Genomic DNA, 17,522 nt, shown 5'->3' with positions numbered 1-17,522 from the left:
GCGTCTCAGCTGCGTGGCGTGGCCGTTTTTATTTTACTGTCTATGGTTTTTATTTCGGCTCCCATGTTAACAGATTAGAGCTTGCACACTGCCTGCGTGACACGCGCAAACGCGTGCATGCTAGAAATAGAACCAGATGCCTATTTTCCACGCGACACACAAGCGTGTTGGAAGCGTTTCCAGGCCAAAAAAAAAAAACGATGTTCATATGTCAAAAATTTCCATTATTTTTGCCTATATATATTTTCATGTCATTTTTTAAACAATCGAGTCCTGGTGTCCACTACAGAGGTCATAGCATAACATAGGAATAAAATATATATATATTTTTCATTTGTTTCTTATGCTCTTAATAATGTAAAAAAAAAAAAAAATCCCTTATTTTGGTGATGGATTCCGGGAAATCTCCATTATTTTCAATGTTCAATGTTGACAGCTATGGAAAATAATAGAAAAAGCGGCTTGCCATACTGCATCTGCTGGTCGCGTGAGTTCTCGCGGTATTACAGGATGTACATCAGCTCTCCGCTGGAACTTGTGGTTTGTTATGTTCGTTTGCTCCAGAAAATGACAGAGGCCGAACTGTACACGGTTCATAAAGGTGTGTACGTGCCGACGCATTTACACCCTCCTGAAAGCCTGAAATACTGTGAGGAGTTTACTTTCCGTCCAGATGACATCCTCATCGTCACTTATCCCAAATCCGGTGAGTTTGCAGAGTTTTACTTTTTTATTATTGCATTAACATTATATAATTATCATTCTGTAAAGCGTCACTCGGCAGATAGTAGCCCACTGTGAACTTAGTAGTTCGTTAAACGTCCAACAATTCACCATGAAAACTGTTGTGAACTGTTGAAACCTGTTGTGTACTTTTTATATAAATAAAATATTGACAATATTGAAAATATTGACTCATTTAGCCTACTGTATGTTAAAAACTGTAGCAAAATATCTTGCAGAATTTACAACTTGGTTATTCGTTTAAGTTGCTGCAGAAAGACAATCGATTTCCTTCATGCTGTCTAGGCAGCTCACGGACAAAACCTGCTTTGGACTGGAATGTTTGTTATGTAGAAACATGGCTGTGCATGTTAATAATTATTACAAGGCTGGATCTGAAAACACATAATATACTTCCCTGCTGTATAGTAGGTGACAAAATAATATGTTCGAATTAACTGATGGACACTTTACTATCCCATGAGGCCACGGGAAAGGGTTTATGAACTACCAGGTCACTTGATAATGACAACATGTGATTTAAACAAAGTGATAATTTTAAGAGTGTGTCACTGTGTGTGAGTAAACTCAGTCATGTCAGTGACCCGTGATTCGCTCGACGTTCTCAGGCACCACATGGATGCAGGAGGTCGTGCCCTTGATAGTGAGCGAGGGCGACCTGACGCCGGTGCTGACGGTGCCGAACTGGGACCGAGTGCCGTGGCTGGAGGAACACCGGGCGATGCTGCTCAGTTTAGACCAGAGACCGTCTCCTCGCATCTTCGCCACTCACTTCCATCACGCAATGATGAACGAGTCTTACTTCAAGATAAAGCCCAGGGTAACACCAACGTCCAGGTGCACTTCATAACTCATAAATCATGTGAATCGTCGTCTTCTGCATGCTTTGCTCTGTGCTTCAGGTCCTGTACGTCATGAGGAACCCCAAAGACGTGTTCACGTCCTCATATCACTACTATGGGATGGCCTCATACCTGGTGAAGCCGGGAACCCAAGACCAGTTCATGGACAAGTTCCTCCATGGAGACAGTAGGACTTCAGTCAATCAATCAATCACTTTATTTATAAAGCACAATTAAACACAACTTCCGTTGACCAATGAGCTGTACAGATTAAAAATACTAAACCAAAGCTAGATAAAAGACAAGGACAAACCGCAGACAGATCAAATAAAAAAGTCTTTAACCTCACTTAAAAGTGGACAGTACTAATTTCAGGAGGGAGATTGTTCATTATGGCTCTCCTCATGTTGTTCAACCCCGTAAGACTTTCGTTCATCTTCAGAACACTAATTAACCCTTGTGCATCCTTATGGACATTTTTGTCCTTTTCAGTTGTTTTTTTTTTTATCACTTTGCCTGTTTTAAAGCTAACGGCAAAAAAAAAAATGGCACAGGTGTGTATTTTTATTGGAATTTTAATATTTCACCGTCATTTTCTTAAAAAAATATTTTTTGCATTAGGTACAAAAAATACTCCCTCTCAGCGCCTTTTGGACAAAAATGTCCCCATTGAAAACTGCCATTTTTAATCTCCGGTTCAGTTAACTATAAAATTATGCAATCTTTGTTCAGAGGCTTTCATTCTGATGGCAAGGCTTCAAAATTTTATTTTTTACAATTTTTTTATCAGATGGTGCCATTTTTTTTCCATGGATGTCAGAGTGTGGTTAGTATGTGTGTTATAAAAAAATATGTGTGTGTTTGTAAGACTGAGACAGAAAAACTGCAAATTCAAATCCAATCACTGTGAGCTCCAGTGGGGTTTTGCTGCCACCCAATGGGGAAAATATGTTACTATGCCCAAACAAACTGTTACCCAAAGCTCATTTTTTGAGATATCATCCTCAAATTTGTAACACAACCTTTTTAAAATTATGGCTTTGATTTTATTGCAGTTTTGAGTTTAACCTGATTTATAAAATATATATTTTATGTAAAATATTTTTTATAAATAATTTTCATAAACTTATACCTATATAACTTTTTTTTTGGATTGACTTATTTATTTATTTTTACTTCAGCAATAATCTGCAAAGGGTCTTCTTTAAAATGATATCAAACTTAAGTCTGTGCTCCGAAGCGTCACATTTTTATGACAGTTTTTTGACATGCACATTTTTGTCCTCTTTTTACCTAAGTGTAACTTTTTTAAGTAGGGCTGTCAAACGATTAATCGCGATTAATCGCATCCAAAATAAAAGTTTGTGTTTACATAATATATGTGGGTGCACTGTGTATAATTATTATATATATATATAAATACACACACATGCTTGTATATATTTAAGAAATATTTTCATGTATATATTTAGATATAATTTATATTATATATAAATGCTATTTTTTTTTCTTAAATATACATGCAAGTATGTGTATAGATACAAAATAATAATACACAGTATATTATGTAAACATAAACTTTTATTTTGGATACGATTAATCATTTCACAGCCCTAATTCAGAGATCATTTTTGTTAATTAATGTCAGCAAAACATTCTTTTTAAAAAAATGTTTGTTTGCTGGGATTTTTATCACTTGAGCAAACAAACCGAAGGTCCAAATACTGAAGTACAAATCGATTCTCCTGCCTATAGATCCCAATAAACTATGGTAATATAGTTTTCTCTTTGTCCTGCAATGAAATGAATTACAGGTTTGGTGTGATTCAAGCGTGATTTCTTTTCTCCACAGTCATGTTTGGTTCCTGGTTTGATCATGTGAAAGGTTGGCTTAATGCGGGTGACCAGGAATCCGTACTGTACGTTTTCTATGAGGAGATGATCGCTGTAAGTTTGGGTGAATATGGAGCTTGAGTTTATGACTGCTGTCGTTACCACAGATGATATAAGCTTGTCTTTATCCAAATCTTCCGTCAGGATTTGAAAGGATCCGTGGAGAAAATCGCTCAGTTTCTTGGGAAATCTCTGAGTCCGGACGTGACGGAGAAGATCGCCGAACACTGCGTTTTCAAGAACATGAAGCAAAACAAAATGTCCAACTTTTCTTTGGTTCCAGAGGAATTCATGAACCAGAAGAAGTCAGAATTCCTGAGGAAAGGTAGCAGATCATTTCTTCTTAGTGATTGGGGAAAAAACTGACAAATACTCACTCTTCCATGCTTCAAAAGTTGCAAACGCACCAACAATAGTGTTATAAAAATAATTTCACTTGAATATCATTTGACTGTAAGAGTTACTGTAATCTTGTCTTGTTTTATTGATCAGGAATCGCAGGCGACTGGAAGAATCTGTTCAACGAGGCTCAAGAGCAGCGATTTGATGCTGTGTACAACGACAAAATGAAAGACGTGAAATTCAAGTTTCCGTGGGACTGAACAAATAGTGCTTTTAATAACCCTGATGAATCCTTTGGTGCTCGTTTATAATATTCCTGGTCCGCAGATGTGTGTGATTATTACATAAATCCACCTTGACTGTCTTTTTGTCCACATTATTTTATAGATCACAAAAGTGGTTCTGCTCTAGATATCTCTGTAATGCATTACTTTATCAAAATTAATATTAACATTCCTCCTTTGATTAAAAGTATAGTTTCTTTATCAATGAGTGACAATGATTTAGCTGTGTTAATTATGCTTTCTTACTATTTTAATGTGATTTGGTAATGTTTTACAATATGTTACAAAGAAATATAAATTTTACAGCATTTATTAACCTTTCATGTTAGTAAAAATGTTCAGATTATTTACTATGTAAACAGATATAATACTGGATCATACAAATGTATTCATGTATAAAACTGAATAAATAACTTTTAAAGGCACTCTATATTACTCTTTCTTAATCATAATGTATATAATGAGTGAGTACATCATGAACTCATCTTGAGTTACGACGGTACGCTTATAATTAGTGTTTTTATTCGGACTATTTTACACCACCCGCTGCGGAGGAGCACAGTACCTGCGTGACTTGTCATAGACATAAACAGAGAAGTAGCTCCGGCAACAATGTTCTTCCGCGAGACGCATGCAGTTCTGTTTATTAACCGTTTTATAGAAATCTTGGAAGATTCAAATTGGATTTTTAGATTGAGTTGTATGCAGTTTTATTTTTAATGCCCGAAATTTTAATAAATATATAGTGTGTTATGTATAATCAGCTTTCAAATTCCTGAGGTAATCGTGAGTGAAAACATGAGCGATATGCTTCCACATCACTAGAGGGCAGCGGTGCTCCTCTTAAACTCCCAACGGCACAGAACCGAAGAAGAAGAAGCTTAGAAATAGAAACATATCGCGCATCTGAGGGAAATGGGAATAAATTCGGAGTCAAACTCATTCATATGTTTGGAGTTCAAATGACTATTCAAAACAACTGGTCCTACCATTATTTACAGTAATTAGATGATATATCTTACATTTACATATTAGAACGGGCGCTACTTTTCTTGAGGTATTTATTTTAGCCGCAAAACTATCTTCAAACAGCGTAACTTACCTAAATAGTATTTTCCCCTTTTGGATAAATCCAGTTTTATGTGACTTAACAGATTATTATTAATTTGCTGCGCTTTTCCTTCTGACTAAAAAAAGTAAAAGACACAAGTCAATGAATCAGGATTATGATTTACAACGTATGGAAGTTCAATGTTATGAAAGTCTTGTTTATGTATCAAATAATAAATTCTCATCTTTAAATCTGAGATGGCACACAGTTTTTCTGAAGAAAATTTAAGTTTGAACTGAAATGATTTTTGTCTGATATCTGATGTTAGATGAGTGGAGGCCGTCAGAGAGAGCAGGGGCCCCCGGCGAGGTCAAGGGCCCCGGAGGAACAGACGCCCCCCACGTCAGGAGCCCATCAAAGTATTGTTCACCTCTCTCTGGTCCAGCAGTATATACAATTTATATTTTTATCACTTTTTATAGTTTGTGTCAGGATAAAGATACTACACAAACACTCACACACTCACTCATAAAAACACTCATACACATCACTCACTCATACAAACACACACACACACACACACATGCTTACATATACATTTTAATGAATTAGTTTGTAGCAGGATAAAATCTGATGGGAAAGATATTACATGTCTTGCTCAGCTGTACCGTACACCTTCTTCTTCCTCTTCTTCAGGCCCGTCGCTGCAAACCCTGATAGAGGAGGTCGTGAGCCTCCTCCAGAGTTACCCAGAAGGCATTGAGGTGTCCCGGCTCACCGCCCTCTACAGACGGGTCTACGGTAAGAGGTTCGGGCCCTTGACCAGCTACGGGCTCTCAGGCCTCCAGGAGCTGTTCCTGCAGATCAGGGACCGGGTGTGTGTGGAGAGGACACACACTACAAACATCATCAGAGCCGTGACCCCGAGGCTCAGAGGTCAAGGTATGAACCTTTACCCAAGACAGATTCTAAAATAAGTGTAGTCGGAGTAGCATAGTGGCCAGGTTGATTAACTATCATTTTTTAATGAATGTTTTTTTGTAAACAAATAATTTAAAGTGGTTTTTGAATCCAACACTGAAGTGAGTTAAACTGCAGTTCCTCCACTGGCCACTAGAGACTCAATCCCATAGACCCGCATGTTAAAATGGCCAACTTTACAGCAGAATAAAACACGTTTACAGTCTAGTGCAAAACGTGGTTTTGGTCTATATCGCTAATTCTGCTCTTCATGACGACTGTGAGAGGGTGTTTTTTTTTAAATAACTCATCCGTTTACATTATATTAAGTCTTAAAGTTCTGCATAATTAAGGGCGTGGCCATTTGAGTGACAGGTGCATTGTCGCTGATGTCACTACTAGCCGTTTGTCTGCTAGCGTTAGCGTCACGTCACCTCAGCTAATATGCATCCTATGCAATGTCGTTTGCAGGGTTCGATCAAGGTGCTTAAAGTACTTGAATTTGGCTTTTTGACATTGAACTCATGGAAAACCCTTGAAAACAGACATATTTACAAACAGGTACTTGAAAAGTGCTTGACTAAATATAATATATTTGAAATTTGATTAAAAAATACTAAAAAACAAATCTTTTCACGCAAAATGATCACTGCAGCCCGTCTGTTAAATCGATATGAAACACGCCAACAATATAAAATAAAATATGAAGAGTTCAGATGCAAAAGCCTCTAAATGCCATTTGAAATTTTCTTCTAAAATGACCATTTTTATCAAACTTGTATATTTAAGTTCAGTAATTTCACTTAAATAACAATTAATAGGTAATCTTCATTGCCATTTAAGTGAAATTACTGAACTTAAATATACAAGCTTGATAAAAATCATCATTAAAGAAGAAAATTTCAAATGGCACTTAAAGACTTTTGCATCTGAACTCTTCATATTATTTACTGAACAATAATATCCATTACAAACTTTGTATTAAATATATTATTAAATGTGTTGTAAGTTGTGTTTTTGATACCTTATATCCTTGAAAATCCTTGAAAAATACGAAAGATTTTGTTTGAAAATTGCAATGTCTGATTGTAATCCTTCAAAATAAAAAAAGTAGAGCTTGAAAAGTACAAGTAAATATTAAAAAAGGGTTTCCACACACACACACACACACACACACACACACACACACACACACACACACACACACACATATATATATATATACTATATATATATATATATATATATATATATGAAGAGTTCAGATGCAAAAGCCTCTAAATGCCGTTTGAAATTTTCTTCTAGAATGATCATTTTTATCAAGCTTGTGTATTTAAGTTCAGTAATTTCACTTAAATGGCAATGAAGATTACCTATTAATTGTCATTTAAGTGAAATTACTGAACTTAAATATACAAGCTTGATAAAAATTATCATTCTAGAAGAAAATCTCAAATGGCACTTAGAGGCTTTTGCATCTGAACTCTTCATATATATATATATATATATATATTTACATTGAGTCAACCTCAAGGAACATATAAAAATAATTAAAAAAGAATATCCTCATGGCCTCTTTTAATTGAACATCTAATTCTAATGTCTAATTTTCTATCATTAAATATGTATTTATATAATAAATCTCAATGTATTTGATCAGCTTTTGTTATTGGTCTTGCAAAAGTTGCATCATTAAAACATTAAAACTAAATGCCAAATAAATTATTATAATACGATCTATACGGCATGTATCAGTATTTCCTGCATGCTGAGCAAACGAGGGATCTTTGTAAATAAGCATATTTTATTTTCCTCACTGCCCCTTTATTTGGCCAGCCATTTGAGTATCGTGTTTCAGGGAAATGCAGTAGCGTATGTCATCACAGGCTCCAGCAGGGAGAGTCACATGACTTCCTTCACAACAGAGAGCCTTAGATCAGCTGAGGGCAGGAAAACGAAACCTACGGGTGAAGCTCATGCCGTCATTAATCATTCCTCACAAGCCCTCTACACGCTCACACTGTGTTGTTATGATCGCAGTCGAGTCGTTTAACGCATTTCTCAAGCATGTTCAGTCTGTCAGGTAGGATCTTTAACCAGATGGTTGCCTTGTTTTCTAGAAACGAGAACATGACTCAAGCCTTTTGTTTCAGTTTTGTTTCTCATGATGCAGTGCATATTTATGATCTAGTCTAGTATAAGGCAGAACACAGTACGTTAGTCACTCAGTTGTTCAGACAGAGCTGCACATTCAATGGGTAAGACTATGCTATGCTAACACATGCGTATAAGACATTATTGTAAAGTGTTACCAGGTTTATTTGATCTTACTTTAGAATAAATGGTGTTATAATGAGTATGTATGTAATTCACTTGTGAAATGGCTTGTGAACCCATTGTTATTGCTGAATAACTTGGCAAATGTAACTGATTTATATACAGCATTTATATACAAATTATTATTATGCACAGCATTAATTATTATGTGTAGGGTTAGAATTAATTATTATGTGTATTAATTATTAATTATTAATACAGCATTAATTAATTATTAATTATTTATACAGCATTAATTGTTATGTTTCCCCCAGTAGTCAATAATTTTATTCCTTAAAACTCATCTTTGATCACCAAAATGACATATTTAAAAGTTTACATGCCTTAAAATATCTTGAATGTAACTCGACACCCTCGGCTCATTTAGTATGCGCGGTTCTATTAATATGCAAATGAGCTCCGCCTCCACTCACTCACTCAGAGAGCCACTGGTTGTCGATCACACGTTGATCTGATTGGTTACAAGGTGGTTTGTGACGTCAGAAACACCAGCGATTTCAAAGTGTGTTTTTGAGACTGTCTTTGGTTCGCTGCAGTTTTAAGGAGGAAATACTCAGCAATGCTGTCCACTTATCAACTTAAAGCATATTAAAAGCACCACATAGACACATAAACAACATTAAAAGCTTGATTATTTAGCTTATGAGACAAAAAACAGTTTTACTGAATTATATGAAGGCTTACTTGTGAGTTTTGTCCATTTCAAGTTCAAAAGTGATTCTCGAACGAACACCGCAGTGTGGAGTATATTGAAGGTGGAGTTTAAGAATAAAATCCTCAAAGGAATGTTCGTTGCTGTTGAATTTTGATGTAAAATTTTAAGTCCATATTTGATAAAATGTGTAGACCTTAAAGGAACACTCCGACTTTTTGGGACTTTAGCCTATTCACCTTACCCCCCAGAGTTAGATAAGTCCATACATACCTTTTTCATCTCCGTGCGTGCTATAAGTCTGTTTGACGCACCCACCGCTAGCCTAGCTTAGCACAAAGACTGGATGTGAATGGTTGCAGCTTTCATACTGATCCAAATGAGTGGCAAAATAACGCAAACGTTTTCCTATTTACATGTTGTGATTTGTATAGTCACATAATGTACAAATAACAAAGTCAAATGAGACACAGACATCTTTTAACCGTATAAAACCTGGGAACTATTCTCTGAAGGCGAAGCACTGCTACTTTGACGGCGTAATAACCGCATCACCGGAGACACGCCGTGGTGAGGAGCGGAGAGTTCGCTCGGTGTTTGGGTAATAGAGTCAGCAATTTATAAATAGTAAAAGCGTAGTTTAGAGTAATGGGTTTTCGCTCTATTGTAAATAGCTGCGACAGTAAACTGGGGAGGTAATACCATGTTTCACAGAATTCCAACTAAAAACGCTGACTGGATGAAGAAATGGCTAACTTACTCTGGATATTTATCCAAACACACCTAAATAGATTATCAAGGGACATTATGTTTGCTCGGTACATTTCAATGAGGACGACTATTTTGAAAAAATGGAATTTGCCACACGGACCATAATGTGCTGAAGGATACGGCAATCCCATCTATAGCACAGACAGGACAAGTGGATCACCTGCGGCTGAGGTAAGTGATCCGTTATGTTTTTAGATGACCTACTGTAACAGTGCCTTTAGCCAGATCTAATGTAACGTTAGTGACACTATTATATGATTAGGGTATGAATATGTTTTTATCTTGATGCGGTGCGGACGCGCTTGGGAAAAAAAAACGAGCGTGTTTACCGCGTTGAACTTGCACCCTGCGCGCGGCGCGCCTAGTAGCCTAAATTTGAAATAACCATGGAAATAACGAACTTGAGCGTGCAAAAGGGTACGATAGGCTGTGAGTTCATTGTGCAAAAACAATTTGTGCTATTACTTTCCCCTTATTCTATCCTATAGTAATGCAATACTGTATATTATATAGGCAAATGTATTTACTGTTGAATACATTTGGTTCAGCTAATAAATTGCATTTAAAATATATTGATTCCTGTAATAATAATTATTTATTCATGATATTTATAAATCTGGGTGCGTTTTTGGTTGGAAATCAATGAAACATGGTACTGTATTACCTGGTCTCCCCTGTTTATTGTCACAGCTCATACAATAAAGCAAACACCCATGATAAACCTTGCTTTTCTATCTAACGTTAGTAATTGCTGACTCTTTATTCCAACGCTGAGCGAAGGTAACTCTCTGCTCCTCGTCACGGTGCGTCTCAGGTGATGGTTATCTCTGCCCAAGTAGCAGTGCTTCCCCTTCAGAAAATATAGTATTTATACGGTCAAAAGATGTCTGTGTCTCATATGACCATGATATTTGCACACTCTGTGACTATACAAACCACAACATGTAAATAGGAAAACGTTTGCGTTATTTTGTCACTCATTTGGATTAGTATGAAAGCTGCAACCATTCACATCCAGTCTTTGTGCTAAGCTAGGCTAGCGGTGGGTGCGTCAAACAGACTTATAGCACGCACGGAGATGAAAAAGGTATGTATGGACTTATCTAACTCTGGGGGGTAAGGTGAATAGGCTAAAGTCCCAAAAAGTCGGAGTGTTCCTTTAAAAATATTATTTTATGTTAAAGGAGTAGTTCACTTTTTTTTTTTTTTAACTTTTGCTGATAATTTACTCGCCCCCGTGTCATCCAAGATGTCCATGTCTTTCTTTCTTCAGTCGAAAAGAAATTAAGGTTTTTGATGAAAACATTCCAGGATTTTCTCCATATAATGGACATCAATGGGGTCCAAACGGTTCAAGGTCCAAAAGACAGTTTCAGTGCAAACTACAAACTGTTCAAAGGGCTTTAAACGAGTTAACGGACGCAGATTCATGTTTTCGTTACACAGGGAAACATCAACACTATATTTTTTAATGTGTTTTGCGCCCTTTCCGGAGCTGTGCGTATCTACTACCAGATTAAACCTAGTCTCGGATTAAACTAGTAGGATTTTCAGTGGCCGAATCGCCTGTTATACCTTATAATATAAAGTACTATCAGGAAAGCCATCTTCAAATATATCTTACACTATATGTCCTATATTTTACAGGTGAAGACTTTGAAAAGAGATGCAAAGAGGTCGTGGAGTTGGTGAAACGTCACCAGGAAGGGATTCCTCTTATAAAATTAGCAGTGTTTTATAATAGGGCGTATGGGAGATCTATAAGAAAGAAAGAGTTAGGCTTCTCCTCAATTGCAGATTTCATTGACTCTCTCAGCCACGAGCTGTACGTGGAAAAGGGTCAGATCTTCTACAGGAGGGCCATGGCTGAAGCTTCAGCACCTACAGGTAAATTGTCAACTTGTATGACTCAAAAAAATACAATAAAATTAAGGGTTCTGTCATTCACTCTCATATGTTTTTTTAATAGTTTTCTCAGCACCCGTTCACATCGATGGGGTTTGTGAAGACGTTGTGGAGCTGGTTAAGGAAAATCCACAAGGCATTTCTCTTAAGTCGTTATCTACATTCTTCAATCAGAAGTATCGGCGAAACCTCAAAGTCTTAGACTATGGTTTTAGCTCAATCCCCGACTTCGTTGATTCTCTGAGCGACGAGCTCTTGGTGGAGAAAAAGAGAGTCTTCCATAGGAGTCACAGAAGTGTCCCGACACCAACAGTGGACATCAACCCAACACCTGCGAATCCATCCAGCAAAGCAAATGTATTGGGAGATTACTTTGCTCAAAGAGGTAGTGAAATGACGCAAGAGGATCTGATAGATAAAGTTAACGAGGTTATAAGAAAGTATCCCGCTGCAAACAACTCCATTAGTGAACTGGAGAACGGCTACTCCCTCTTATTTGGGTCAACATTGCCGTTAAAAACGTACTCCTCTTGTCCAGCGGTAGACAATAAACAAACAGGAGCAAAGTGCCTTGACAGTAAGAGTATATACAGTTATATAAGGGGCTTTCACACCGGAGGAGCCAATTGGAGGAACTAATTTGCTCCAACTCCAGAGTCGGTCTAAACCAGCGCTATAAGAACTATCCTTGACATCGCTGATTGGCCGAACGCACCAGCACCCACTATTTTTTTTACAAACATACAGATTATAGCCTATATATTTACACCGAAACTAACATAAAACATAAAAAAAGATGGCCGCCAACGGGTTTCGATTTTGAGATGCGCAAAATTTCCGTTTTTTTATTTTTATTTTTACATTTTTAATTTGTTAATTTTTACATTTTAAATTTTTAAAATGTTTAAATTTTAAAATGTTTAATTTTTTTTAATGTTTTAATTTTTAATTTTTTTTATTTTAATTATTTTAATTTTTTTAAATTTTTAATTTTTTTTAATTTTAAATTTTTTAAATTTTTTAATTTTTATTTTTTTAAATTATTTAATTTTTACAATTTTAAATTGTTAAAATTTAAAATTTTTAATTTTTTTTTAATGTTTTAAATTTTTAAGTTTTTACATTTGTAATTTTGTAATTTCAAAATTTGACGCACAAATTAACACAAAGTGGTCAAGCATCAAACTATACGCGAATTTTACACTCTATTCACGTCTGGTGTGAATGTAGCATTAGGGGAACCATTAGTTCTCTGGGACTAGAACTATCCAGTGCGAAAGCCCCTTTTATAGACTATAAATAAACGTTTTCTTGTTCTTAAGTCTTTAAAAACACGTCTTTATTTTTGTAGAACCACAACAGAAGATTGACGAGGACCCAAAGAAGGTTCAGTCCAAACCCGTGGTGGATGACCAAGTGGTCCGGCCCAAGGCGAGTTTAACCCCCCTTGGTAATCTGTCATTTGGCGACTTCCCAGTTCTTGGTTCCAAGATTCCCAAAGCTGAGGAGAAGAAGCTGAAGGAGGGACGAGGGCTCGTCTTCTACGAGTCCTTCTACAGCCAAGTGAGGGAGGTTCATGGTGCGCACATGCGGGCCGCAGACGCCTTGCTGGAAGACGAAAACAACGTTCGGAGACGGAGGAAAGCCATGAGCGCAAGCGAAGTGAACAGTTTGGCGGAGGACGTCATGAGAGCCCTTTCAGCCGTAGGAGAGCATGTGACCATCGAGAGGGTTTGTGTCTTGGGAAATAATCCAGACCTATTTTGTTCACTTGCCCAATGTCGAAACCATGACTACATTTTTGTTTTTTCACAGGTAATATGCAGAGTTTGCTCGCTTCTACAAGTGTCTACTTTGAAAGATTTGAAGGTGGACGCTCGTTGGCATCTGCCTGCAGTGCAGGACCTTCAGCGCACCATCAAGGAGATCAATTTGTACATTGAGGTATGAGGTCATGTGATGAGTCTTTTCTCTGGTGTCTTGAGTTCACAGGGTTCCTACGCAGTTTGGAAAAGTATGGAATTTGATTTGAGTAATTTCCAGGTCTGGAAAAGTATGGAAAAAAATAATCAGAGTATGGAAAAATATTGATGTTTCCAGACTATTGTGCCTATTTCGTTTTCTAAATATAAAATTAATCATTTCTAAATGTATATAATATGCAATCGTCTTTTTCATGGCGTTTGGATTAGGCTGCCAGCGAGCGCTGCCTAAAGATCGTTTTTACACTTGATCTGCCAGAGTCTAGTCTGCAGTGATTGGTTGTTACGTTGTTAGGCAGCAGTTGCCATCACAGCGCCCCTACCTCAAACAGAGTTTGACTAAACAACTAAACATGACTTTAGCTCTATTTTCTAATTTTCTGGTTAATTGTACATGAACATCCTTTCTGTTTTTGTAGGGGTTTACAGTTATTTAAATTTTAAAAAAATTAAATTTCAAAAATGAACAAATATTTAGCATTGCAGTTTTAATAAAATGCTGTGCTTTGAACCTGACTGGGTTTGGTGTTAATTGACTTGTACGTGTATACAAATTTAACACGATCGCATACACATTTTGACTTGTCGGTGCTGATAGCATTGTGGGTAAGTGCGTCACCATGTAGCGCCATTGTGCGTCAGGATCATCAATCTCAATCTCCTATTCGAATTAAAGGCAAAAGCGCCAATAATACATCTTTAGAATGTAACATACTTGTTAGCAGTTGAATTTTAAAACGATTTATCAGAACAAGTTAAAGACAACCACTATTCAACCAGAAAGAAGTCATATAACCATTCCAATAACTCCGAAGCTGTTCAGTTCTGCTAAAAAACCTGAATAGTTCCCTTTAAATATGGTCGGAAAAATCTGTAGTGAGGTCTGGAAAAGTATGGAATTTTGAAATGGAAATTGTGTAGGAACACTGATGTGTTTCTTTCCCCGTCAGTCAGTGGAGGCGGTGTCTTCTGTGTGCACACTTTACGAACTGGGACAGGCTCTGGCCAATCTGAAGAACAAGAAGCGCTTTGAAGAGCTCAATCTGGGCCCTCTCTGCAAGATCCCTCTCATCCACCGAATGTTCAAAATAGATCCAAATACTAAAGATGATGATGTACATCAGATTGCAACTGTGGACATTCTCAGGGTGAGTTAGTTTGGCACTGGCCGCGTACTTGACCGTCCTGCAACATACTCGAAATGAGGAGTACGTCTGTGGTGATGTAATGCTGTGGTTTTGCGCTTGCTTTAGAGTCTCCGAATGTTTCGGAGAAAATCCAAGACGCCTAGAATTGACCTTGCTGATTTCCTGAAGCACCTTGCAGACCATTATAGCTGCGAGTCGCCTTATGAGCTCGGCATCAGAATCCAGAGTCTTGGGTTGCCCATTTCGGTAAGATTCTCTATTGTTGTTGCCATATTTTTTTTGGTCTGTCCACCCCTCTTTTGGAAATGTCTGATTCGTTGTTGAGGGTTCAGTCTGCAAATAGGGATGCACGATATTAGAGCCAGGCCGATACCGATACAAATATTTGTTGGTTTTAAAATCCGATATATCGGCCGATATTATTTTTATTTCAGAAACGCGCAACAAAATAATAACAGATTTATTTATGAGTTTTCATTAAAATAATATGATAATGCATTTTAAAAAGAAACTTGTTCCTATTGTCACAACAGAACGGAGGAACATCAAAATATATTAAAGTTCTGATAAATAAAATAATAATTAGTCCCTACATTGCCTTATAGTTATAAGCTACCTTATAATTACAATGTCAGCTTGCTTATCCCTTTACCTGCACTTTTTGACGACACTCATGACATGGTTGAAGCGTGATTCGTCCGTTTTTTTTTTATTTTTTAAATATTAATTTATCGGCCGTTTATAACTGCCGATACCGATATTTTAGAAAATGCCTAATATCGGCCGATAATATCGGTCTGGCTCTACACGATATATCGGCCACCATAACGGTATCAGCCGATATATGTTCGTTTTTAATGTACTCGTTATCGTCCCGTTAAGAAAATTTGGCTGACATATTAAAGCTGATAAATAATATATTATTTTCTTGACGCTTCAGATGCGCACTGCTCAACATGATGGGTTTGAATTGCTTGAAATATGATTGAATGCACAAAAGTTCAACATGTGCAGCACAAATCTATCATATCGGCTGCATAACATTATAATGAGAACATCATGATGAGACTTCTGTTTTTGTAATCAGGCCCTCAAAAATTATATAAAAATTTGGATTTAGATTTATCGGCCAACATATCATTATATAATCGGTTATCGGCTTTCAAATATGAATAATTATCGGTTATATATCGGAAACATAAAGGCTTCCGTCCTCAATGTAACTGGATGGAAAAGTCTTCAATATTTCTCCTTTTGTGTATTGTGAAATATAGAACATAAAATGGATTATATTGTGTGTTTGGGACATGGATTTTAATGGTGACACTTTAGTTTTTGTAATCAGTTTCTCAAAATTATATAGATTTTTTTTATCGGCTGGTCATCGGCTTTCAAGCATAAAGAATTATCGGTATCGGCCAAAATGTTCATATCTAATCCATTGAAAATACATCCTTCAAGAATTTTCCAAAACTCTAAAATTCCCATCATTCTTAATCCAATGGTGGCATTTGAAAAGACTTTGGACTTATTTGCTCATGCTGTGTTCTTAGACGTTGGGCAAGGCATCGTCTTTTGAGCATTTACTCATGGACAAGGCCAAAGAAGCCATTCAGAGGGAGATTCAGGAGGAGGTGGATGCCAAAATGTTTAAGATCAAGAAGAGCCTGCTGGATCCCGCCCAAGGACCTGTGATCCACTCCCAGATGGGAAACTCCGAGCTTAGGAAAAAATACGCAAATATGACCGCCGCCGAAGCAGTCATGGAAGTCTTCATCAACTCCGAAGGCGTCTTCAGTAAAGCTATGATGAAGGTGAGCAACTTGATGCTTTTCTTGGACTTGATGCTCCAGTCCAAATATCTAAATATTCTTAAGTCAAGGTGCATTTACTAGATTAATAAAATGATGTACGATATTATGTCCTGGTTTCCGGGGGAATTAATCAAAATCAATTTGAGTGAGTTGATGCTTTAAAAAAAAGCTAAATTATCTGCTCAAGAAAAAATTATCTTAATTCAAACAGAAACAAGACTATTTTTTACCCCATTGGCAGATCATTTAGCAAGTTTTAAGCAAAAATATTTATTTATTTCCCCAGAAAACAAGACTTAATGTCTTACTGTATGTCATTTTACTACTTAACTAAATGCATCCCGATTTAAAATTTTTAGATTTTTGGACTGGAAAGCATTTTTTGCCGTGTAAGGGCAAGTATTCTTAGGCTTATTCAGAACAAGCTCACGTATTATTATAAAACGTTGATTGCAAGCTGGTTTTTCTTGTGGTTTGGATGTTTGATGTCTGCTGACCGCACTGGAAACGCCCGAGTTGCTGTTCTTCATGGGTGTCTTCTTGCTAAGTTAATTATTTAGCAGTGCTTGCTTTGGCAATCACCTCTATTACTTTTGTGCATACTACTAAATTTTTTTTTCCAAAACTCCTAACTACCGAATTCGAGTTAAAGGAGTAGTTCACTTCAGAATTAAAGGAGTAGTTCACTTTTAAAAAAAAAATTGCTGATAATTTACTCGCCCCCATGTCATCCAAGATGTCCATGTCTTTCTTTCATCAGTCGAAAAAAAAATTAAGGTTTTTCATGAAAACATTCC

General features: G+C 36.7%; 2 protein-coding genes across 5 annotated transcripts in view; both read left to right on the top strand.

Annotated features, from left to right (window-relative positions):
* Positions 1-503: 503 nt before the first annotated feature.
* Positions 504-4,530, top strand: LOC120464366 (sulfotransferase 2B1). Its single transcript, XM_039653784.2, has 6 exons — positions 504-706; positions 1,353-1,564; positions 1,647-1,773; positions 3,439-3,533; positions 3,624-3,804; positions 3,972-4,530. The coding sequence occupies exons 1-6, from the start codon at positions 511-513 to the stop codon at positions 4,079-4,081; spliced, it is 921 nt and encodes a 306-aa protein (XP_039509718.2). The 5' UTR covers positions 504-510; the 3' UTR covers positions 4,082-4,530.
* A 939-nt stretch (positions 4,531-5,469) lies between these two features.
* The window catches only part of LOC120464269 (uncharacterized), a 74,873-nt gene continuing 62,820 nt past the window's right edge, over positions 5,470-17,522 (top strand). Inside the window, exons 1-9 of one of the 4 annotated variants that reach the window (XM_089121744.1) lie at positions 5,470-5,575; positions 5,853-6,098; positions 11,524-11,763; positions 11,846-12,166; positions 13,133-13,512; positions 13,597-13,725; positions 14,714-14,911; positions 15,017-15,157; positions 16,465-16,725. In XM_089121744.1, coding sequence (XP_088977870.1) covers positions 5,485-5,575; positions 5,853-6,098; positions 11,524-11,763; positions 11,846-12,166; positions 13,133-13,512; positions 13,597-13,725; positions 14,714-14,911; positions 15,017-15,157; positions 16,465-16,725 — 2,007 coding nt within the window. In that variant the 5' untranslated portion in view covers positions 5,470-5,484. Of the gene's footprint in view, positions 5,576-5,852; positions 6,099-8,048; positions 8,200-8,269; positions 8,375-11,523; positions 11,764-11,845; positions 12,359-13,132; positions 13,513-13,596; positions 13,726-14,713; positions 14,912-15,016; positions 15,158-16,464; positions 16,726-17,522 lie in introns of those variants that run through there. The other 3 variants (XM_089121743.1, XM_089121745.1, XM_089121746.1) reach the window with 3 other exon arrangements.

Source organism: Pimephales promelas, chromosome 17 (genome assembly GCF_988280905.1).
Source record: "Pimephales promelas chromosome 17, fPimPro1.hap1.1, whole genome shotgun sequence".
Classification (NCBI taxonomy): Eukaryota; Metazoa; Chordata; class Actinopteri; order Cypriniformes; family Leuciscidae; genus Pimephales; species Pimephales promelas.
Note: the sequence above shows the minus strand (reverse complement) of the source record. Positions and strands in the feature narration are given on the sequence as shown.